Genomic DNA, 25,962 nt, shown 5'->3' with positions numbered 1-25,962 from the left:
GCCTGTGGAGACCTCTAGGTAAAATAAATAACATGAATGCTTTTGCAATGAGCCGAATTGCATATTAAATTACATTAGTAGCTGCTTTTCATGGCAATAAATCATAATGAAACCTAAAAAGCAAAAGCCCCCAAGGTCTTTCATGTATCTTTGCTACACAAATAGCTAAGCACGTAGCTTTTTTGAAACGCTGGATCACCAAGTCAGGTAGCTCCCACCCTGACACGAATTGCATGACCTGCAGGCATCACCAGCTCTTATTTTCTCTGGGGCCGTTGCGGTAATGACCGAAGCTGCCCAATCGAGCCATGAAACTGAAGTAGTATTCAGAGCAGCTTCATGTGAACTTCCATAAAGAATCAAAGTGTACTTCCCTGGGGACAGTGTCAGACATTACTTTTGAGAACAGACGTACCTAACAAGTGAGGCAGTGGAAGGGGAGGAGATTCCGATGACAACATTATTATGCATGTCCGTTTGTTTTGGGTTTATAAATTGCTGGGTAAGGCTAAGGGAAAGAAGTTGAGGGGTGGTTCGGTGGAGAGGCTGGCAAATCACTGGATGGGAATCCATCTGTGGGAGGTGCTCACAGGTGCCAATCGTCTACACTTTTTTCTTCCTCTCCAGCCATCCCTTCCTATCTGGGGAAAGTTGATTCCTGGGTCACAGGACCCCAGCCTTTTTGAGCCTGCGGGCACATTTGGAATTCTGACACAACATGGTGGGTGCAGCAACAAAATGGCTGCTGCAGGAGGCGGAGCCAGCCACAAAACAATTGCCACAGCTTAACTTCAGTAACAAAGCGTAGATCTTTGTGCTGTGGTGGCAGCTGCAGCCAAAGCAACGGTTTAAAAAATCTACTCGGCCAATCAGAAGCCTCGCTTGGCAAAAGCCCTACCTGGCCACACTTCCTAAAAACACTTGGAGGACTCCAGAAAAGGTATTGGTTGGCACCATGGTGCCTATGGGCACCATGTTGGAGACCCATAGACTGGATTATCTGTATGCTGTTTGTCTCAGAAACCAGTGAGTTTACACAAAGGAAGCCACGTTATAGTAAAACATCACCACAGGTATCATGTTTAGTAATAGTTATTAATGGTGCCTTTTAGTTAAAATACATTTCGCCATTTAAATTCCTGCTCCGTTGCATTATTTAATCAATGAACACATGCCTAGCTTTGAACCCACACCTCTTGTCTGGTTTGCAGACATGTATCTTCCTTGCTCCTTCAAGCTTCACAGCCTCCCATCCTTCCCATGTAGCTCCTTTAAAAGGCACAGGTTAATTAACCAATCCATCAACAGCTCAGGAGGAAGAAAAAATTAGTCAACTCACTACAAAAATACCAAAGTGAACGCAAAGCAAAATGTTGTCAAGATTTTAAACTTCAAACAGCTTGGTGAACCTGAAAATAAACCCCAAGGTGAATTTGCTTCAGATGTGATCTGTTGATCACAAACATGAAAATCCGTTTTATTTCAACTCTTCTCTTAGTACTGCTTAAATGTTTTGTCTCCAGCCCACATTAGACCAACAGTCTCAAACAGAACTGTACAGATAATGAAGAACAGGCGAGGACATGACAAATTTAGGTGTTGATTTTTTAAATGTCTATTTGTCATTAAAACAGATGGCTTTCAGACGAGATTTACTATGGTCTGATTTAACAGCATGCTGGTGTTGGCAACACTTGACTAAGTTGTAATGCTAATTGTTTTAAGAAATGGGTCTAAGTTCTGAATGATGAAACTGGATTAGGATGCTGTACTTTAAGCAGCAGGATGCGTATTACTTTTGAGAGAATCTGGTCTTATTCTAGAGTGTGGTGGTGGCCATAATAGTGTTTTCCTTATTCAAGGGCACGCAGTTTTAGATTGCAGAGACTTTTATTATCTGAAAGCTGTTTTCAAATGCATAAAACACTATACAGAAAATCTGCATAGGGCAATAATATGTTCATTTGTGTGTGAAGTAAATCTGAGTGGTCTTCAAAGGCTGGTCTAAGAAACATATTGCTTTTCAAGAGAGTTAACACAGAGGAATCTCTTAGGCTCATGTTCCCCCTGCCATTCGTCATCCTCTTTCCCGAAGTGGACGGTAAAGCCTAAGCTACGCTATACCATCTGCACACAGGATATAGGAGCATAGGAATTTACGTTACATAGCATCAGACCACTAGGCCTTATTGTCTCACATGGGAACCTTCCTCTGCCCATCTGAGCAAAGTGTTGCCATTGGTAGAATGGATTTATGGTGTGGGGTCTAACCCAGCACCTGTATTTTGAGGAACAGGTGAGTGAGAAAAGGGTGTTAATGCGAGAGGGGATAGCTAGTGATGGAGCACAAAGTGGGTTTTCAGACTGTCTCCCAAGGAGCTGACTGTGGTTGGGCTCCTTGGAAAGTATCAGGGTTTCCTCACTGAGCATGTTGCGGCAGGCAAGCTGATAGAAAGCCGGTATGCCTACCACTCGCTGTCTTTTGCGCCAGTGCTCCAGAATCCTCAAAGCATCGGCGTGCCCATATCCAAGAAGTACAAGTTTCACAGCAGACTACTCAGTGTAGCTACTCGGTGCAGAAAATGGTCTTTGAAGGTAGAAAATCAGAAAACTGTTAGTATAACACTTTTTTCTGTATCTTAATGGTGTTTCCCAAATATTTACCATACTGGATAGAATGAAACAAGGCCTATTAATATATCTTAGTCAGTGTATTCCATGGAACTGATGCTACCTTGGCTGAATGTTATGTGTCTATTAAGTGGATGAAATGTTTGGACTTTGGGATATGCTCAGCTGCCTCTGTGGATATTAGCAACGTTAATTTGGTTTGGGGCGGCTGACACCATTAGCTTAATGCAGTTTCTGTGTCCTCAACAGATTGTAATCCCTTTTGTTCTCGTGTCATGTGCTTTCGAAGCTGTTCAAGTCACAACACAGCTGTCGTCTAAAAGGTACGGTAAACATTTCAGGTTGGGGTTAATTACTGAGGGTACCAGTCAAACAGTCTCCAGCTCCTGTTTTCTAAATCCCTGAACTGAACACAGCCTGTCCCCTTCTCTGTTCACTCTTCAGGGAATTCAGGATCATCAAAACTCTGGGTGGTTCCCCCCTCCCAAATTTTTTTTGAAAACATCTAGTAACAGTAGCCGTATTCCTACAATACAGCTTGTACATATTTGGTTGGATCATAAGTACCGCCAGCAGAATGAAACCCATGGAGTAGCACTTCCTCTACTGGGCACCCTGAAATTCTGCTTATGGGGTGTCGAGAGACCCCAGGAAACAGTGGCAGAGGGGTGGAAGTGGTGGTCTGCGGGGGTGGGGAAGAATTGCCAGATATCCCCTTGCCATAGGAATAGGATCAAACTCTTTAAATAGTAATAGAAATCTCCATCTGATCCTCAGTATTATGTTATTTGGAAGTTCTGAGCAAATACAAATAAAGCATGTAGAAAACTTACATGCCTGGGAAATGCATTTTGTCTGATGTTTCCATTTTCTGTGTACTGAGGCGCCTTTTTATGGGCAAGCATTCAGATGTTATTTATATAAATATGTGCATCCTGCTTTTCTGCCACACTGGGACCTCTAAGAGCCTAAAAAGTAAAATGTACAAAAGTGAAATTAAAATGGACAGCTCAGTAGGCTCCCAGTCAAGCTTCAGATAGGTAATGAGCCGCAAAGGTGTTGCAGGCTGGTGCTGGTTCCCTTGGCACAGGGTGCAGGCTCAGTGGTAGAGCATCTGCCTGGCATGCAGAAGGTCCCAGGTTCAATCCCCGGCATCTCCAGTAAAAGAGGCCAGGCATGTAGGTGATGGGAAGGACCTCTCTGCCTGAGACCTTGGAGAGCCGCTGCCAGTACTGACTTTGATGGACCGAGGGTCTCCGAGTATAAGGAAATTTCATGTGTTCAACTCATGAGCTGAGAACTCATTGGGTCTTGCCAAAAAACCCTGTGGCCAAGCCCAGATTATTTACCTGCAAAGAAGGAAGGGCGGAAGCTCAGCCTCAGTCTTATCCCGCTTGCTCAGAAGTTTCCAGTCACCTTCCCCTGCCCCACTGCGCACGATTTTACCCCTCGGTGTGAATACAACCCAGCAGTAGATCAGTCAAGCAAATCTACAGGTAGCGTCTCTCAAACTTTGATACGGATCCAATTCAGACACTTACTAGTCGGTGACAGGCACACAGTGTGGCAGAGAAGCAGAATTTGCTCTCCTTTCCACCATGTACCATAAGTCAGATGTGAGGCATGACAACTCCAAGCAGAAGGCTATTCATGCGGCTAACCGTTTAACAAGGAAAACGGGAGGAGGGAGAGACAATGTAAGTCAGAATTTTGCTTATCTGTGGCTCTCAGTGTGGAAGAAGGTTGGTTTTTATGCCCCATTTTTCTTTACCTTTTAAGGAGAATCAAACCGGCTTACAATCCCCTTCCCTTCCTCTCCCCACAACAGACACCTTGTGAGGTAGGTGGGGCTGAGTTTGGAGAGAACTGTGACTAGTCCATGGCCTCCAGATGGCTTCATGAGGAGGAGTGGGGAATCAAACCTGTTTCTCCAGATTAGAGTCCACTGCTCTAAACCACTACACCAGGGATCATTTTATCCGGCCCCCGGCCCACCTGCGGAGGGCCACCTGCCAAGCCCCTCCCCGCTTGAACCCCTGGCTGGCGCGCGCTTCCTGAGTGACTGCCGGAGGGCCCCCTGGCCACCCCCTCCCCGCTGGATCTCCCGGATGGCGAGGCGCACTTCCCGCACGGCAGCCAGAGGGCCCCCTGCCAAGCCCCTCCCGCTAGAACCCCCGTTTGAACCTTCAGCTGGCGCATGGTTCCCAAGCACCTGCCAAAGGGCCCCCGCCTGGCCACCCCCTGCCCGCTGGATCTCCTGGATGGCGCACTTCAGTAGAGCGTCTTAGCAGGGGCTGTGGATCAGTGGTAGAGCATCTGCTTGGGAGGTGCTGTGGATCAGGGGGAGAGCATCTCGTTGTCAGGGGCTGTGGCTCAGGGGGAGAGCATCTGCTTGGGAGGGGCTGTGGATCAGAGGGAGATCATCTGTGGATCAGGGGGAGAGCATCTCCTTGGCAGGGGCTGTGGATCAGGGGGAAAGCATCTCCTTGGCAGGGGCTATGGATCAGAGGGAAAGCATCTGCTTGGGAGGGGCTGTGGATCAGGGGGAGAGCATCTGCTTGGGAGGGGCTGTGGATCAGGGGGAGAGCATCTCCTTGGCAGGGGCTGTGGATCAGGGGGAGAGCATCTCCTTGGCAGGGGCTGTGGATCAGGGGCAGAGCATCTTCTTGGCAGGGGCTGTGGATCAGTGGTACAGCATCTCCTTGGCAGGGGCTGTGGATTGGGGGAGAGCATCTGCTTGGGAGGGGCTGTGGATCAGGAGTAGAGCATCTTCTTGGCAGGGGCTGTGGATCAGGGGTAGAGCCTCTGCTTGGCAGGGGTTGTGGCTCAGAGGTAGAGCATCTGCTTGGCATGCAGAAGGTCCCAGGTGCAGGATGGACTACCAAACGTGCAACATCTCTCTCTTTGTACTGTGTGCCCCTCCCCAATCTGTACCCTTCTAAATTCAATCCACGGCATTGCTGGCTCGGGCAAGAAATGAACAGAGGTGGGTTGCCATTGCCTTTCTCTGCATAACGACTCTGGTATTCCTTGGTGGTCTCATATCCAAGTACTAACCAGGGCCGACCTTGCTTAGCTTTTGAGATCTGATGAGATCAGGCTGGGCTGGGACATCCAAGTCAAGTTCCAGGCAGCATGTAAAATTTCCCAATAAACAAAATGTACTTCATAGTTTCTCTGGGCATAATGGGTAGGTTGCCAATAGGTTTAAGATCCTAGACATCTGCAGGACAAACCTACTGACACTTTCCAATGAGTAAGCCCCGCTGACTGGACTTGAGTAGGATTTAGAGTAAACCTGCATAAGATTGCACTGCTGATCACTTTTTGTTTTTTATATAGAAATTTTATATATATAAATTTTGTATGGCCCCTGGCAAAAAAAAGGTTCCCCACCCCTGCACTACACCATGCCAGCTCTGCGTAGTCATTTGACGAGTGCCTGAACCAGGCCATAGTTTTGCTATTTCCTTCCATCCAACAAAAACATCATTAGGGTTGTCGGTATAGCCTGATGTGCTCATTTTTCTGTATGCTGTAATGGAGCGTACATTTAAACTGTGAACAGAGAAGGCCGAGGGTAGTCAGGCGTTGGTTCAACAAATGTTTTTTGCAGCTGACAATCCTAAATGTGACAAATATAACAAATGTTCTTGTGGGTGATCTATGTCAGTTAGTAGCTATATCTGTTTGTTCCTCTGTGACACTGCAGCGAAATGTTTTAACAGTAATTTCAAGGATTTTATGGTACCCAGTTGTGCATCTGATTTTCGAAGCCTTAGAAGCTTGTAAATTAATCTGCAAGAACGTGGCTTTGTCATTTTGTTAATGAGCTTGTAAAGGTATTGTTGATTTAGCTGATGCTAAGGTAATAGGATCAGATTCTGCTGGCTTTTCCCCCCTCAGCGAGAGAATTATTTGTTATAAGCCATTGTGATAATTTTGCTTAGTGCTATGGTGTGGCACGTTTTAATGAAATTTCACACTGCAACTGATAGCATTTTTATAATAATAATTCTTACAGATAGCATTATTATGATAGTTAGTGACCCATTTCAATTTCCTGCTACTAGGTCAGCTGTTTGCAGCATTCTTTCAGCACAGTTCCCGGGCAAAATCAGTCTTTAGTGATTTATAATAGTGTCCACGTCGCCTAATATTTCAATTACTTAATGAAAAGATAAAGATAATAAAGAGGTCTTTTGCTGAATTTCACTTCATTTGCTCAGAGTCCATCTGTTTGTTGAAATCTGCTTTTCGGAGCAATGTTCTTGTGTACCAAAGACTTGCCTAACTGGTTTCTTGTGCCTCGAGGCGAAGCGGAAACCAACACTCTACCATTCACAAAACTGGAGTCGTGTCATTTAACCAGCTTCGCTAAAGGGAGACAGCTTTATCATCCTGGAACAAACAACAAATAATGTTCTGTTGGGGCCGTCCTGCTGCCGCCACTGCTCTGGGGTGCTGGGCATTAGTGCTGTGATTAGAAACTTGACTGGATGGAAAAGGGAGTGGAGGAAAAGGGCTCCAACCAAGGTCATTTATGCACGGGAGTTTTACCGGAGGTTCGTTGCTCGCTGGACCCACACTTTCCAGTTGGGAATCTCTGCACCATCAATCTCCAAGCTCAAATCAAATCCCGCCCCTTTAAATGCTGCTTTGGTAGTGCTTACTGTGAGAGAAAATCCCCCCCCAAAAAACCAATTGCTGCATAAAAAAGCATTTTAAGAACAAAAAACGGAGCAATCTGAAAGAAATGGGGGGGAGGGGAAATCCAATCCTCAGTTTAAAACACCTCTCTTCAGCTCAGAAAGAACTCCCAGGAAGCAGGAAGTATTTTTACTCTTTACATGCTGCTTTGTAATTAGTTGTGAGAAAAGCCCAGATTCTGTGTCCAGTGCTTTGCCTTCTGCATGGAGATCTCAGCCGGGCTGAGCTCAGGGGAGAGGGGTTAACAGAGAAATGGGAAGACCTGGACATTGTGAGGTCTGGCAGCAAGGTCATCTCTAATAGATGGAAACCCCGTGTAGAACTCCAAGGAACAACCGAGTCAGACAGGGAGAATGTGAGTCCAAGTACCCATGCATAAATGACCCAGGAGCTCTTTCTAAGTAGGTCTCAGCCCCAGAATTGGTAGATTGAATGTGCAGTTCTGGTTTTTGGCTACAGAATGCAGGCGTGAAAAATGTGCAGAAGGATGACAAGAGTGTTTGAGCAATTCAGTGGTGTTTGCTTTCCCTTTTAGTCTTCATTTGAATTTCCTCCAAGGAACGGTGGGCAGCGTGCCCAGGATGCTCCCTGAACGTGGGCTCGTTGGGTCCTGGGCCTCCTGCAGCTGGAGTAAGGTTGCCAGGTCCCTCTTTGCCACTGGCAGGCAGTTTTGGGGGCGGAGCCTGAGGAGGGCAGGGTTTGGGGAGGGGAGGGACTTCAACTCCATAGAGTCCAGTTGCCAAAGGGGCCATTTTCTCTAGGGGAATTGATATTTATCACCTGGAAATCAGTTATCAATAGTGGGAGATCTCTAGCTAGTACCTGGAGGTTGGCAAGGGAAAAAAGAGTGCAGGCAATCGTATCAAAAACATATATTAAATAGTGCAAAATTACAAAAAACAGTGATGGTGCATATCACAATGACAATTATATACAAAGCTATTCACAATGTGACAGCAATATTAAACAATATTAAACAAAGCACAATGGCTCTCTTCCAACGAAATCCAATATCAAACTGCAGAAACAACGTCTACTGGAACACCTCTTGCAGTTCCAAGATGGGTGATAAAGTATCAAGCTTCAAAATCGGAACACCTCTTGATACTTTATCACCCATCTTGGAACTGCAAGAGGTGTTCCAATAGACGTTGTTTCTGCAGTTTGAGATTGGATTTCGTTGGAAGAGAGCCATTGTGCTTTGTTTAATATTGCTGTCACATTGTGAATAGCTTTGTATATAATTGTCATTGTGATATGTACCAGCACTGTTTTTTGTAATTTTGCACTATTTAATTTTATTTTGCACTATTTTGATACGATTGCCTGCACTGTTTTTTTCCTTGCCAGTACTAATTAACAGTGATATTGAGTTTTTGATTAGTACCTGGAGGTTGGCAACCGTAAGCTGGAGGGTGCATATAGCAAACTCAGTGTGGGGGTGGTGGTCCATTTTTTTAAAAGTTACATTTACTTATTTTACATATTAATACAGAAAAAAGAAAAGTTTCAATGAAACAGAGAACAAAGGATGATATGGATAGGACTGGGATTACAACTACTCATGAGAATTCTGAATAAATTCAGTCCAAAGCCATAATTAGAACTTAATGCTTTAAGTTTATTTAGCACAATATTAACATAGCATAAAAGAAGAGATATCACACTTTAAAAGTCATACCACATTTGAAAGCATCTTAACTGATTATCTGATAAATCATATAAGAAATAATTAAACCATTGAATGCGATACATGGCCTAATTCAGTTATTTCTATGAAGCCCATAATTATTTCTATTAATCCCAGCAAAACAGTGCCTTCTATATTCTCTATATCTACTTAAAATATGTTAATAAAAATAAATCATACTACATTATATTGAAAAGTTTGCTTCTCTAAAAAAAATATAAGCCACATTTGAAATAATAGCCTAACTTTAGCTCGGTTCTTAGGAACAATATGAGCAATATAATTTTCATTTATCTTCAAATTCTTTTCTTGGCCTTTTGTTAACGTGGTTTGTCAGCTTTGCCATCGTCACATATTCAGTGATTTTGCTATTCCAATCCTCCAAACTTGGACAGTCTTCTGATTCCCATTTCATTGCTAGAACTCTTGCGGCTGTAGTCATATACTTAAATAGTTCTACTGAGATTTTAGGTATAGTTGTTGGTATACTCCTCAGCAGCAGCATGTGCTTTGAGTTCATGGGAAATTTCACTTTGAAGATTTTGTGTATATCTCCATGTACTCCTTTCCAGTACTTCTTAAGTCTGTTACAAGTGGGTGGTGGTCCATTTTTTACGCTCTTACAGACTCACCAGGATGCCCAAGTGTACAGTTTAGACATTTTATTTAGAGCGTGTAGACTACATACAAAGAGCCAGCGTGGTGTAGTGGTTAAGAGTGATCGTTTGGAGCGGTGGACTCTGATCTGGAGAACCGGGTTTGATTCCCCACTCCTCCACATGAGCGGCGGAGGTTAATCTGGTGAACTGGGTTTGTTTCCCCACTCTTACACACGAAGTCAGCTGGGTGACTATGGGCAAGTTACAGCTCTGTTAGAGCTCTCTCAGCCCCACCTACCTCACAGGGTGTCTGTTGTGGGGAGGGGAAGGGAAGGTGATTGTAAGCTGGTTTGAGTCTCCCTTAAGTGGTAGAGAAAGTTGGCATATAAAGACCAACTCTTCTTCTCCCAGCCTCTCGAGGCAGGAAGCTCCCTTCGCTCCTTTTTCTCTCTTCCCCTCTTCAGGCCGACAGGGAGTTCCTTCACTGCCAACCCTCACCTTCCATCATCCACCTCAGGCTTTACCTTTGCTGCCCTCTTTAAGGCTCTCCCTAAAATCTGGACTCACCCCTTGGGTTGGAGGGTATCTCCTTTCCTATGATCCCAAGTTCAATGCAGCCCTAAAGGGCAGCTATGGACAGCCAACCCCACCCTACAGGTTTCTGGCCACACTCTCCCCACAGGTCTCCTCGGGGTGGTAGCTCAACCCCTGGGAGACCCAGGGCTACACTTCCCCCCACCATGTTATCCTCACAGATGCAGTACACTAGGCTGCGGGTTAATAGGTCAAAGCGGTGCTATTCCTAGATAAGTGGTGCTTTGATAGGGTTGCCAACCTCCAGGTACTAGCTGGAGATCTCCTGCTATTACAACTAATCTCCAGCCGATAGAGATCAGTTCGCCTGGAGAAAAAGGCTGCTTTGGCAATTAGTCTCTATGGCACTGGTCCCTCCCCTCCCCAAACCCTGTCCTCCTCAGGCTCTGCCACAAAAACCTCCTGTTGATGGCAAAGAGGGACCTGGCAACCCTACGATTTGAACCCAGGACTGATTGATTATTCTGTGCTTTATACAGGGTTGCCAGCTCCAGACTGGGAAATACCTGAAGATTTTGGGGGTGGAGGAGGGCGGGCTTTGGGGAGGGGGGGACTTCAATGGGGTATAATGCCTTTGAGCGCACCTTCCAAAGCGGCCATTCTCTCCAGGCGAACTGGTCTCTGTCACTTGGAGATCAGTTGTCAACCCAGGAGATCTCCAGCCACCACCTGGAGCATGGCAACACTAGCTTTACACCACACTGGCTGGCTGCGTTCGTTTGCTGAGTTTCCTGCCGAGCACACCTGCAGCAGGAAGTGTGGCATCCAATCTGGCTCAAGAAATACAAAATATGCTCAAACTAAAAATAAATCTAGACCCAAGATACTTTTTACTAAGCATAACACCATTGGACCTACCTATGAGATTTAAAGATCTGTTCAAATATGCTACAACGGCTGCCAGAGTTGTTTTGGCAAGAACCTGGAACAAACGTCTATACCTGGCATTGAAGAATGGAAAGACAAGATGCTTGAATATGCAAATATGGCCAGAATGACTTTTATGATGAATCTAACAGACGATGAGTCTGTGGAACAGTTTAATGTGAAATGGTTCCCATTCCATACTTATATATCAGCCAACTTATAGATAAATATAGCATAAGATATTAGACAACAAAATCAATTATACGAAAATGTAAAATGTTTTTTGAATACACTCGACCAATAAGAATGTTTGTTTATTGCAGTATGAAAATGTAAAATGTTTCTGAATATAATAGACCAATAAGAATGCTCGTCTATTGCAGACGGATTGTTTTTGCCCCTCCCTCCTTTTCCTTTCCTGTACCCCATATTTACAATAAAAAATATTATTTTTTTAAAAAAAGACCTGGCACCATTTCCCCCTAGAAATATGTCTCTGGCTCCAGCATAGAGTGCCCGGCCATTTAGCACCACCCTCTCAGTGACTTGACATAACGTAATGCAAAGCAGATGGAGCTCATTGCCTGAAGCCGCTGAGGCTTTGCTTACCAGACTCACCCTCACAGTTTATAACACAAGCACATGCTGCATCCGGAGATGTTGGACTCCCCTTTCCCATGGTCCTCACCACAACTTTGCCAAGCACCTTCTGTGATGTGTGAGAAACAAAAGTTTGATTGGTTATCCAAGCAGAGACCAGTGTGGCGATTTGCGCTCTGAAACATCCCTACTTACCAAAATGGTTTTAGCACAAGAGAGGCATATTCTGAGTTTCTGCAGTAGTGTCAAGTGAGCACAGAATTTGATCCCTCCTGTCCACCGAGTTCAACATCTTGAAGGTGTTTGCTTGCTTCTTGTAAAGCAAGTTTCCAGGCCTTAAGGCTGTGGAAGTGGCCTTGAAGTGCATATATACACGGCCTGGCGGAATCTTAGGTATCAGAGGGGAAACCAGGTCACCTGTCAAGTAACAGGAGGGGATTTCAAGTTATTTGTTAAGCACTTCTCGGGGGGCCCTCTGGTAGAACATGCGTGTAAAGTGCTGTCAAGTCATTTATGGCAACCAGAAGGATTTCCAAGGCAGGAGACTAACAGAGGTGGTTTGCCATTGCCTACGTTCGCGTCATGACCCTGGTATTCCTTGGAGGTCTCCCATCCAAGTCCTAGCCAGGACTGTGCTCCTGATATCTGACGAGATTAGGCTAGCCTGGTCATCCAGGTCAGGGCCTCTGGTAGAATACACTACTGTATGTAAAAATGAGGAACAGTAGGGAAACTGGCTTTCATGTAAACCGATCACAAAACGTCATTTCTCCTGTTTGTTTTGCAATGGGATGGTGCATGCACAGCCCAGGTAACCTTAATGTGTAATACTGATAATAAAACAGATGAAAGGAGAACTGCGGTGTACCCTGGGTACCAGCTTTGTCATATTCTTGGACTTCTGTGAAGCTTTGTTATTGCATTGTTGAACTATGAATTATGGTCTTCCTCTGACATGCTGTCTCTCTCTTTTTTTCTCCCCCTCCTCAGGCTTTTTCTCATCGTTCTTGTGATTTCAGACATCATGGCTTTGGTAAGCTGCTGTTGGACATTCTGTACAAATAAGATCAAAACCCAGAGAGCTCTGCTAATTCAATCAAGAGATATCTGAATTAGTTTCAGACTTCAAAGTTTCTAGAACTGGGGCAGGGAGATAAGTTGAAATCCTGCATAAATTGCAGATAAAAATCCACCCCCACCATCACAACCCCTTACACATCATCTAATGAATGCATCAGAAGAGACATTATCTTTATTACTCCTGTATGTGTGCTATTTTTAAATTAGCATTCCTGGATTTTCATGAATTTCATAGCGGACGTTCAAATCTGTGAGTGAAAGAGAATGGCAGATGCACCTGGGTGCCTAGTTTAATTTTTCATCTTTTCCAGAACAAAAGAAAAATATGTCATGGGCTGCTTTTTTTGTTTTGGAAGCGGAGATGAAAATGCTCATATGAAGAGGGGAGAAGTTGAGGAGGGGTAAAATTATAAGAGGATGCTGAGGGGAGAGGAAGCCCTTCCTTAACCACTTACCTTGTAAATTCGAGATTAAAAAATGATTAAAACCATAACGGCCTCTTTAAAAATGCAAGCTGTCATGTTAATGTCCCCCAAAAGCACACTCATTCCGTCATTGTGTATTTACATGTTGTGAAATGGCTTCAGGGAAAGGGCCTTCAAAGCAGCAAGAGGAAAAAAGGGGGTTATATCCTTTTGCATTCTCACTTCCCACACCCAGTTGTTACCCCCTGAGGACTTACATGAAGTGACAGTACCTTCTGTTGTGTTATTTCACCTCACAAGAGGCTGCTGTAGAAGAAAGGTACCTAATGCTAGATATGGGATACTGTCGTAATTTTAATTACGAAGTTGTAAACAAACAAGAGCGTGTAATGCTCTGCAGTTCTTCTGGGCTTCGATGCAGAGTGTCTGCTCATCCAGCCTCGATTGTTCCAAAAACAAATCAGTTTATAAAATACATGGCTATTGTCGAAGGCTTTCACGGTCAGAGAGACACTGTCCTTCAGTGTTACTACTCTGAAGATGCCTGCCACAGTTGCTGGCGAAACGTCAGGAAAGAAAATTCCAAGACCACGGTTACACAGCCCGGATAACCTACAAGAACCAATACATGGCTATTATTTGATTTAAATCAGTTCAGCTAATCCTGTGTATACCAAGGAAACATTTACAAGCTCAAAATTGCTTGCTGTTAAATTTTAAGGTAATTATTCTGGCATATATTGCCAATTCAAGAGGGGTAGTATTCATTATAATAGTTTTATGAGTTTAGATGATAGAGGCCCGGTTTTGTATTGAGAATCGCTTTACGGTATTCTCTCTCACGAGTTTGCTGTGTCAAATTTGTAATTGTAACCGGTATAAATAGTTTAAGGCTTTACAGCCTAGGGAGGAGCCATGGCTCGGTGGCAGAGCTGTGCTTTGAATACAGAAGGTCCCAGGTTCAATTCCTGATATCTCCATTTAAAAGGATAAGGCAGGAGATGATGTGAATGAGTCCCTGGAGAGCCGCTTTCAGTGGACAATACCTACCTAGATAGTTTAATACAGGGGTGGGGAACCTTTTTTCCACCAAGGGCCATTTGGATATTTATAACATCATTCGCTGGCCATACAAAATTATCAACTTAAAAATTAGCCAACCAAGCCCCAAGCAGGCAGCTGACCCAGATGACACCCCCTCTGCTTGCACGGGCAAGCAGGCAGGCATCCAACCGGTGGCACACTCGCCCACCTGGTGGCACAGGATGGTCTGTTGCAGCAACCAGGCGCCCCCCCCTGCACATTCTCCCCCACACACACATTCTGGCCCTGCCCCCTTTAACCTTTCCGTTGTCACCACTTCCCCCCCCCCCAGCCCTCTTGTAGTACAGAGGGAATACATTTCTCCACAGCCCGGGTAGGAAAGGGTTAACACCGTTTCTTGGGCGGTCCTAGCAGCTCCATAGCTAATGACTCTTCTGCAAGGGGGGGGAAAGGATCCTTTTCTCGGCAAAACAAACTCACATCCGCCTTGAATAGAGGTTATTCCTGTCCGCAGGAGGGGGCGAATCGCCAGTCTTAGTTCTTTCTGAGCTAGAGATCTGCCAGGACCCACGAAGGTCCAGACCAAATGATTTCACGGGCCTTAAACGGCCCCCGGGCCTGACGTTCCCCACCCCTGGTTTAATAGTTTGATTTGGTATAAGGCAGCTTTAGTGGTTCAAAGTGTTGGGAGTGTCTTTAATGTGTCCTGTGTTTGTCTAAAGTTTGTCAAGTCACTTCTGACTTATGGCAATCCTGGGAATTAAAACTCAGAACGTCCTATCGTTAACAGCTTTGGTTAGGTCTTGCAAACTGAGGGCTGTGGCTTCCTTCCACCTCATGTTGGATCTTCCTCTTTTCCTGCTGCCTTCAACTTTTCCTAGCATTATTGTCTTTTCCAGGGACTCTTGTCTTCTCATAATGCGACCAAAGTATGTTAACCTTGGTCTAGTCATTTTAGCTTCTAGGGAGAGTTTAGGCTTGATTTGACCTAGATTTGTCTTTTTGGCAGTCCACGGTATCCGTAAAAGTCTGCTCCAACACCACTTTCAAATGAATCAACTTTCTTCCTGTCAGCTTTCTTCATTGTCCAACTTTCACACCCATACATAGTAATGGGGAATACTATGGCATGAATTAACTTGGTTGCCAGTGACACATCCTTACACTTATACCCCAAAAATCTTGTCAGTCTCTGAGGTGCTACTGGACTAGAATCTAACCTTACACTTAAGGATTTCCCTCCCCCCACCCTTCATGACCACCCTTCCCAATCTCAATCTCCTTCTGATTTCTTGGCTGCAATCTCCCTTTTGGTTGACGATTGAACCAAGGAATAGAAAATCTTTACTAATTTCAATTATTTCATCATTAATCTTAAATTTGTATAATTCCCCAGTAGCCTTGTTGATGTTCAAAAATTTTTTGTCTTGTTGTTCAAATGTAATCCTTCTTTGGCACTTTCTGCTTTAACCATCAGTAGTCATTTGAAGTCTTCATTATTTTCTGATTGTGATGGGGTGTCATCTGCCTATCTCAAATGGTTAATGTTCCTTCCACCAATTTCACTCCACCGTCATCTAAATCTAATCCAGTTTCCTTATGATCTGTGTATAGATTGAAGAGAAAGGGAGATAAAATGCCTCCTTGCCTGACTCCTTTGCCAATTTGAAACTATTCTGTTTCTCTATGTTCTGTCCTAACAGTAGCCTCTTATCCAGAGTAGAGGTTACACATCAAAGCATTCAGATGTCGTGGCACACCCGTTCCTTTTAAAACCAATCATAGTTTTTCATGATCCACACTGTCGAACATTTTGCTTTTGCAGGACAATGACTCAGCTCAAACCCAACCCCTTTCTGACTATATATTACTCTTCCTACACACTTGACACTGAGAGACACTGTCCTTCAGTGTTACTACTCTGAAGATGCCTGCCACAGTTGCTGGCGAAACGTCAGGAAAGAAAATTCCAAGACCACGGTTACACAGCCCGGATAACCTACAAGAACCAATGAACTCTGACCGTGAAAGCCTTCGACAATATTTAGAAGCTGATTTTCTTTTGAAATTCTCTTGTATACTCCAGTAACCACCGCAAATTTGAAATATGATCTCTAGTGCCTCTTCATTTTCTGAATCCAGCTTGAACATATGGCATTTCTCGTTCCGTATATGGTACCAGTCTTTGTTATAAGAATTTGAGCATGCAAACTTTACTCACATGAGAAATTAATGCAATGGTCCAATAGTTGCTGCAGGCTTTGACTAATCCTTTTTCAGAACTGGAATGTAGACTGAGTGTTTCTAGTCTATTCACAGTGGGTAGCCGTGTTAGTCTGTTTGCAGTAGTCAAAAAGGGCAAGAGTCCAGTAGCACCTTAAAGACTAACAAAAATATTTTCTGGTAGGGTATGAGCTTTCGTGAGCCACAGCTCACTTCTTCAGATACAGCTAGAATGTGAATCCATCTGTCTTTAATTCACAGTGGGTAGCCGTGTTAGTCTGTTTGCAGTAGTCAAAAAGGGCAAGAGTCCAGTAGCACCTTAAAGACTAACAAAAATATTTTCTGGTAGGGTATGAGCTTTCGTGAGCCACAGCTCACTTCTTCAGATACAGCTAGAATTCTAGCTGTATCTGAAGAAGTGAGCTGTGGCTCACGAAAGCTCATACCCTACCAGAAAATATTTTTGTTAGTCTTTAAGGTGCTACTGGACTCTTGCCCTTTTTGTTTCTAGTCTGTGGGCCATTGTTTTGTTTCCCATATTTGTTGGCATATTCTCATTAAGCTTCTGATGGACTCCCTTTCTGTGGCTTGAAATAGCTCTATTGATATCCCTTCTACACCTGGTGATCTGTTTCTCCCAATTGCTTTGAGTGCAGCTTTCACTTCACTTTCTAAAATTACACGTTCATCTTCAAAAGATTCGTCTTAGAAGGAATCTGTCATCCCTTCATCTCTTCTGTATAGCTCTTCAGTGTATTGTTCTCATATTTCCTTTATTTGGTCCTGTTCAGTTAATGTATTTTTGTGTTGATCTTTCAGCATGCCTATCCATGCTTTAAATTTCCTTTTGATTTCTTGGATCTTGTGAAACAGGTCTCTCGTCTTTCCTTTTTTGTTGTTCTCTTCTGTTTCTTTACACTGGTTATTATAACAGTGCTCTTTGTCTCTATGTGCCAGTCCCTGGAACGCTGCATTTAGATTCTACTTCTGTCACTTTTTACTTTTGATTCTCGTTTATCTTTAGCAAAGGTAAGAGTTTCATCAGTCATCCATCAAGGCTATTCCTTTGGCGACAGGAATAGTCTTTGCACACTCTTCCTTGATAATATTTCTGGTTTCAACCCATAATTATTCTGGTTCACATTGACTTGAACTTAGTAATGCAAATCTGTCCTTAGTGTGTCCTATTGTATGTTAATTGCCTTGGGCAGTCCATGTGGAAAAGAGTTGTCAAAACTTTTTTATTTTTGTATTATTATTATTTTATTTGTATGCCGCCCTCCCCCAGTGAACTGGACTCACGGTGGCTAACATCATATAAAATACATCATAATCACAGTTCTCTAAAATATAAATACAATACAGTATAGCCAATTTAAAATTCAGTAACTACCATCCCACCCCAATGGCACCAAGAATCTCCACATTTAGGGAGGATGTTATCTAGGGTGTTTGTGCTTCCATGCCCCTTTACCGATGTCTCACAATCCTGGGGGGAGGGGGCAGTTGAGAGAATGGAGGCAGAAAAAACATAACAAAACATCACACTGGGGAGGGAAGGAAGGAATAAGGGGGGGAGGGCTTCGTTTTACATGTGAACTTAGCTCCAGTGACTTGGACCAGACTGAGGCTGCTGTCCACACCCCTTTGAAACCTGTGGGAAAAATTCCCACCCCATGCATCCCAATCCTATGCCCATTTTCTTAGAAATACGTTCCATTTCATCTTTGAGGGAGAGCCCTCCTTATCAACCAGCAGCTTGGCATTTTAGGTTCTTCCATGTATGGTACTTCTGTTTAGAGCTCAGAGAGGCCAAAACGACATAGGGGTTGGTTAGCAATCACAGAATTCACAGCCTCTATACCCCTTTTGATGTACAGAGCACTTTATGATAACAGTTCTACTAATATACAAAACTAATGCTGAGGAAGAATGATATGCTGAAGACCAGAGGGCCAGGCTAGATAAAGGGGTGTAGAGTGATCACTGACAGCTGCCACTCAATGGACTTTTCTGCACATCTTATTTTCTTTGCTTGTGTGCCCATACTGCATCAGATATTTTCCTTTTCTGCATATGTTCTGCTCCCTCCGATATTTCGTCACTGTATCTCCAGTTTATTTACGAGCTTTTTAATTGTTTTTGTCAATAAGCTGGAGATATAGTGATGAAATATTGAAGCAACCACTAGAGGGAGCAAAACATGTGCTGGAAAGGGGAAGGGGGAAGATGCAATACGGGCACACCAGTGAGGAAATAACACGTGCGGAAAAGCCCATCATCTCCCCTGTAACGTCCATTAAAATAAGACACAAACATGAAATCACCTACAAAAAGCAGCTGACAGAGTGGAGCAGGGACAAGGGAACCAACCACAGTAATATAGCGCATTGTCTTTTACAGAAGATGTAGTGGAGGGAGAAGATGTCAGGCGGCTGCTTTCACCAGTTGCCCAGTGCACACAACCCTTGTAAAACTGGTTTGGGCCAGAGGATTCGGCAGGGAATTTGAACCTCCATCTCCCCTGCTCAAGTCTACCTCCCTAATGACTTGTTTCCTGACCCGTTTGTGATTCAGTTAAACATTCTCCATTGGATTCTGCCCTGGTGTTACTTCAGATTTTAAAAGCCCTGACTAAGCAGCTTGGAACACAGGTTTCTGCTTTGTCATGATCTTGTCATTGTGCAACATTTATTGACTGACCAAAGTTGTTCTTTTTTTTTTCCCTTTCCCTCCAGCACTTCTTTTTTCTGGTTAAAGATTATGGAAGCTGGCTGGATATTGGAACAAGGTACAAGGCTCTGTTTTTCTTTTTTTCTCTTCCTCGTTTTATCTGCCTTGCTTGAGCACACTTTGCTTTTCAATAAAACGTTACCTGCAAATGCTTAAGGACTGTTCCCACTATCTGGCTTCCTGATATGTAAATTGTAGTAATGACCTACTTACATATTTAGATTTCTACCCTGCCTCATTTGAGCTCCTTCACTGAATGAGTGATGCTGTTTGTCAACCGGGGCCTCCGTTGACATTTTTATTTCCCATGAGTCCCTTTCAGTTGTCTGTTACATGTTCAGTCTACTTTTCACAGTAGCAAACTGATGGATTCCCCCTCCCGCCAAGAAAAGATGCAAATTGCTTTCTGTATACTTCAAAAAGAATTTTCTGGCCTGTTTGGAAGTTTCCAGCTTTTAACTAGTTCAATAGCATTACCAAAGGACAGCTAGGTATGTCAAGAAATTGGTTTAGCTTTGGTTGAAAACACGGTTTCGTGAAGCTGCTTTTCCTGATGCGCAAAACTGGCATGATGGTTGTGTACAGAAATAAGGTGAAAATGATGTCTTGCCATCTTGAAATTGTTCTCTGTCAATTAGGTGAATGTGTGAGTGAGTACCATAATCACCTTGAATCTGCTCTGGATGATTTCTTTTCCCGGGAAGTGCCTTACCCTGAGGGAAAGATCCACAGTCCTGACATCTTCAGTAGTCATTTAGCTGCACCTAGGGAGAGAGTATTTATTTGTTGACACTTACTTGGTAAAATGTCTGTCCCACCCATTCTCCAAGGCCATGGCTCCTCAGAATATCCTGGTGAGGTAGTTTAGGATGAGGGAAGAGTGACTGGTCCTCAGTCACCCATTGAGCTTGGTGGCAGATTGGGGGTTTGAATCCCAGTCTTCCCTCTTGTAATTTGGCACTCTGACTGCTACACCATGCTGGCTGTCATGTTTACCGCCAGTATGTTAGGGTTGTTGCTAGTTAAGCACACACAGCATCTGCTCCCAACTTCCTTGGTGTAGTTTGTTAGTAATTATTTCAGAGCACAACCCCTGATTATCTAGCAACTACAAAACTCCCCCCCCCCCCAACCTCTTGGGCCATTTTTTTCAAAGACTTTAAGGAAAAGTCACTTTGAGGTGTTGTAGTCCATGAAGCCATTAAAAAAACAAAACTGTTCTAAGTCCAGAAAACAATATTTTGTGATACTGTTTGGGAAAGCTTCTTTCCAGTAGCCAGTTTACCTGGTGGATCAGGCAAAGGTCAGTGTTTCTCAATGGGAATAATTCCTGTGATTACGCATGTTGGATTATCCAGGACTGCTAATCACTGTGCTACTTCCTTGCTATATTTTATACAGTGTCTTGTTTTGGCATTTATATCCCTGCGCTGTTTATGCACCTAATTGGCCTGCCATTTCCCCCCTGGCTTCTCACAGATCATTGTTGAGGCTATTAAGTAATACCAGACTTTGTTACCAATCCTAGCGGCACAACATTCGGTTAATGGCCAAGCCAACTCTGATTATTTTCCCCTCCGTTAGCAATAAATTTTCTCCTTCCTCTTCAGATAGTTATGGCAGAACTACACATTACAGTAAACACGGGGCTGCCAATGGAAAATGCCAACTGCATGATGTTCAGTCAAACTTACCTGTCTTTTGACATCACCACATTATTCATTTCCTCATCTTACCAAAGGTATGGGATGATACCAAGGTAACACAGAGTATGACAACATACAAATAAGTTTTGCTGCACATTTTAGAGGAGACACAGAAGAACTCCAATGCTGGTAGCAGCATGCCTGTGTTGCTGCTAACTTGTAGCTCTGCCCTGAATCACTTATTAGATGCTCTCGTCTGAGGTGTGTGATCACAATGTTAAAAAACTTACCAGGAATGAACGGGCTTGGCTTAATGAAAACAGCACATTTTCTAGATGCCCAGTCAAATAAATGCCAGGTCAAAGCTTGTGCCCAGCAGCCCACAGAAAGCAAATTTTCCCTAAAGGGCAATAAAATCCACAACTTTGCTTACACCAATCGTTAAATTTATTGATTGACTTCCAGAAGCTAAAAACAGTGTGAAAAAGAGAGTGGTATGAATCTTCCAAAATAGGACTAACTTGGATGATTCTCCCTGGATCATTCTCCTGCATGTGGTGGGAGCAGGAGTGACCCCCAAACCTCCTTTCCCACCCTCACCTGTTATGTCTTTACCTCCAGAAATCCACAGAGGGGTGTGTAGTGGTTAAGAGCGGTCATTTGGAGTGGCGGACTCTGATCTGGAGAACTGGGTTTGATTCCCCACTCCTCCACATGAGCGGCGGACACTAATCTGGTGAACTGAATTTGTTTCCCCACTCCTGCACATGAAGCCAGCCGGGTGACCTTGGGCTAGTCATAGCTCTCTTAGAGCTCTCTCAGCCCCACCTACCTCACAGGGTGTCTGTTGTGGGGAGGAGAAGGTTTGAGTCTTCCTTAAGTGGTAGAGAAAATCAGCATATAAAAACCAACTCTCCTCCTCCTTCACTTCCTCCTCCTTCTCACCACCAGCACCAGCACCACCACCACCTCATAGGGCACATGTGCATCTACAGTTGTGAATGTGCATAGGCCTAGATTTGCATGGCTGTGTCCTGAATATTATCTGGGTGATCAACCACACAGTCTAAGAGCCTACAGTCTCTGGAGTGTGTGTGTTTGTTTGTGAACCCTTTTTTGAATGCTGCATCTTTAAGTGCATATCCTGGTATGTTGGAGGTGGGACAGGCAGTGAGAGGAGGGAAGGCCCGTCTCTCTTCTACCCGCATATACATGCATGTAGGGAGGGAATATGAGGACATGTTGTCCATTACAGACTGTAATTTATTTTCGGTTGTCCCTTGTGTGGCAGGGCTGGATCAGGAAGGGGAAAAAGTGGAGTTAGAAGCAAAAGAGTCTCTGATGTAATCACTGGGAACGGCAGGGACCGACGCCTGTCTAGCAATGAAAAACACAGGGGTCTGAAAAGGTGTGGGCGATACAGTCCCCATTATTTTAAAAGGGACATGTTGCATCCCATGATTCAGAAGATTTTTGAGTGGGACAAAGAAGAGGACCCGTATTCACTGGTCATCTTTATTAGAGAGCCACTAGGGTGTAGGAGAGAAAGTATGCTGTGGTTAAGAGTATCAGACCAAGGTTTGAATCCCAACTCTGCCGTGGAAGCTTGCTGGGTAACCTTGGGCTAGTCGTACACTCTCAGCCTTAGCCTTTGTCATAAGGTTCACATGAAGTTAAAATAGAGGCGAAGATAATAAAGTGAGCCATATTGGTCCCCATTGGGGAGAAAGGTCAGGTGGCGCAGTGGGGTTAACTGCAGTCAAAGCTCTGGTCACGACCTGAGTTCGATCCTGACAGAAGTCGGTTTCAGGTAGCTGGCTCAAAGTTGACTCAGCCTTCCAACCTTCTGAAGTCGGTAAAATGAGTACCTGGCTTGCTGGGGGGGAAAGTGTAGTCGACAGGGGAAGACATTGGCAAACCACCCCATAAACATGGCCTGCGTAGTAAACGTTGTGATGTGGCATCAGCCCATGGGTCCGTAACGACCCGGTGCCTGCACCTTTACCTATTAAATGAAGTAAATAAATAAATACAAATTTAATTCCCATGAATAATGCATCCCCCTCTCCAAGTTACTGGAAGCCTGCAGACCAGTTGTCTGTGGTGTGCCACCAACATGTTCTAAGGCCAGTTGTAGGTTTTACTTAAACACTTGTAGATAGTGTGAGACAAACTTTACAGTAGACAACGGTGGAGTTGTTCTGACATCTGTACAGGATAACTGGAATTGAAGTCACACAAATGCTTTTTCAGATAGTTCTGCGTTGTAGTTTTGGGAGATCTATACCAGTGTCTGCTTGCAAAGATGCTCCCGGATTCTGTGTGTGTGTTTTTAAGTGTCTTAATGATAATGGAAAGTTTTTACAGGATTTTAGAGATGAAAGGTCTGCATGAGCTCTCCAGTGACTTTAAAATCATAGCGTGAGAACTTACTCTTAAACCCTACCCACTAAGAGATCTGGACATAACCATAATTTATGTAATGGCACTTTTAGAACTTTATCACCTTTTGAGTCTCCCCCCGCCCCTGCACATTTGCAGACCCAAGTGAACTCTATTCAGATTGTCTCTTAAACCTTTAACAGCACCTTTTTATAGAGTGTACCTTTGTGTTGTCGTTGGAAGGGCATGTATAGAAAGGCTTCGACTGCACCATTGTTGTATAGTCTAAGTAAGTCACTCTGCTTTTGGACAAAAATTGGAGAAACAACTAAATTATTTTAATAGTAACAATAATGATAGTTTCATATAGACTTTCCCCCTGAATGCTAAATGCCATATTGCATAAATATGTGTGAAAAAGTGTCGTCATTGCCTTCCTCTGCATAAAGAGGTGGGGTTGCATGGTGAATGCTTTATCCATGTAAACAAAGTAAGTTCTTTCCTATAAATAGAATCATAGAATGACAGAGTTAGAAGGGACCACCAGGGTCGTCTAATCCAACCCCCTGCATAGTGCAGCAAAATCATATCTACCCCACCCCCAGCCACACACCCAGTGACCTCTACTCCATGCCCAGAAGATGGCAAAAAAAACAAATCCTCCAGAATCCATGGCCAATCTGGCCTGGAGGAAAATTGTTTCCTGACCCCAAAGTGGCGATTGGCCACGAGAGCCAAGCACTGACGCAACCCTTCCCGCCCTAGCTTTCATGCCAGGGAGAACAGCCTTGGCATATTTTCTGTCTGCATGAGAGTGTGTGTTTATGAGAAATGTTCAGGCATACAGTCTCACACCAGCATTGGGAAGGAGCACAGTCCAAGGACAACTTTGCCAAATGGTATTTTTGAACTTTTAGACTAGTTCTTAAGCACACATGTCCATTCCGTGTTTCGCCCTGCTGTATTAGTATCGTAGCAGCAGTTTCAGTCCTCACTGATTTATATACGTTCTTATTTAGTCTATGCTATGCTAAGATGAAGAAGCTGTGCGGTAGATATTACAGTAACTGTGGACTGAGGCAGAGGTAGAGCAATAATGATGTAAGAATATCCACCCTTGGCAAGCTGTCATAACCGAATACTGCCTTTTTGTTCAGGAAATGTGGTTTTTTGTTTCCTTTTAAAATTACAACGCTGCTCCTGCATGAAAACTAATTTTCCAGGCCAGTCTGCCCGTGGGCACGGCGGGCCTCGTTCCTGATAGCCTCAGCTCTACTGGCAGGGCTGCCTTAATGTGATAACAAACGGAGTAGGAATTGCTTTTAATTGCATTCTGTTGGAAGTGTGATTTCTTTTCCTCCACGGCCTTTTTGCTGAGAGTTCTCCCACACAACTAAATCCAGCACGGCCTTGTAAGGAAGGAATTAATCCCATTTCTCTCCCTGTTTTGTCCCCCCCCCCTCTAAAAGCCTTAGGAGGCATGTTCACGGCTTGACGACTTGCACAGACCATCACAGAGGGAACACTCCTGTTACGTATATCATGTTAGTTCATGCCTTCATCTGTGAGCCACCAGGTGATGTGCACATATGTGTCAATTGGCATTTTAACCAAGGCTGCTTCCACACAGGGATTTTTCCTTTGGTGGAGCACCGCATGGCCCCCACTCTTCTGGGGAGATTCCATCCAATATCAGACACTTTCTGAGCACAACTTGTGGTGCTCCCAGAACACCAGAGCAAAAAAATTCTGACCCTGCAGCGACTGCAGGCAGAGACTCCATGTGCCAGTTCTGTGCTGGCCCAGGGTTGTGCCAAAATATATATATCTTATTTCCGGGTTTACTGGAAAAATTCAGGCCCATTATAGTCTGTGGAAAAATATTTTCGAAGCTCCTGTGGGAGCATTTTTGGAGGTAGAGTTCCCAAATTTTCAGGGTAGCTTCAAGGGACTCTCATTACATGAACCCCAGAATTGGGTGAAGATTGGGTCGGGGTCCAATTTTTTGGGGTCCCAAAGGGGTTGCCCCCCTCCTCCATAGAAATGCATGGTAAAGTCTACAATTCTTCTCTATGGAGGTGGGGGCAACCCCTTAAGGACCCCATAAAATTGGACCCCCCCCATCCTAAACTTTACCAAACTTTGGGGTTCATGCAAGGAGAGTCCCTTGCAGAACTTCCAGGTCAGAGACGAATGGCGGCGGTAAGCGCGATCAGCGCTCCGGTGGAGGGCCAAGGGGGGGGAATCCAACTCTCCCCCCCGTTTCGGGCAGCACCCCTCAGTGGAAGAGGGGGTGCGGATAAGGCGGCTGCAGGTGCGCCGTCCTAGTAGCTGTCCTTACCAAGAAATCAGCGGGGACAGCTCGGACGTGCTGCAGCTGAGCAGCGGATGCCATACTTTCCCTTTCGGATAGCCGGGATGAGCCGCGGGGACTCTCTGATTGCAACACATGTGCAAGTACTTCTACTCTTCTTTTTTTAATGGATAATCACAACTGAGGTGTCTAACAGGATTGGCTTTGAATAAACTTTCAATAACTTCTGACTACAACTTTATTAACGCCTTCTGAATTTAACTTGGCTTTTTGCCAGTTGGATTGCGCAGCTTAAATTCCATCTACAGGAATTTAACAGCATAAGGAGGAGGAAACAGAAGTGGAAGAGAATGAAGGTTTAACAAATGCAACAATCCTGAAACTAGTCTCTAAAGTCTGGACACTACAAGTGGATATTCCATCT

At 44.2% G+C, this 25,962-nt stretch overlaps 1 protein-coding gene across 1 annotated transcript in view; it reads left to right on the top strand.

The window, feature by feature from the left end:
- The window catches only part of PIGN (phosphatidylinositol glycan anchor biosynthesis class N), a 172,591-nt gene that overhangs the window by 135,120 nt on the left and 11,509 nt on the right, over nt 1–25,962 (top strand). Inside the window, exons 25-27 of the mRNA XM_056854987.1 lie at nt 2,881–2,954; nt 12,682–12,724; nt 19,202–19,254. Of these exons, the coding sequence (XP_056710965.1) occupies nt 2,881–2,954; nt 12,682–12,724; nt 19,202–19,254 (170 nt within the window). The remainder of the gene's footprint in view (nt 1–2,880; nt 2,955–12,681; nt 12,725–19,201; nt 19,255–25,962) is intronic.

The sequence above is a fragment of the Euleptes europaea genome, chromosome 8, assembly GCF_029931775.1.
Source record: "Euleptes europaea isolate rEulEur1 chromosome 8, rEulEur1.hap1, whole genome shotgun sequence".
Lineage (NCBI taxonomy): Eukaryota > Metazoa > Chordata > Lepidosauria > Squamata > Sphaerodactylidae > Euleptes > Euleptes europaea.
This window is presented reverse-complemented; position numbering and strand designations above follow the sequence as displayed.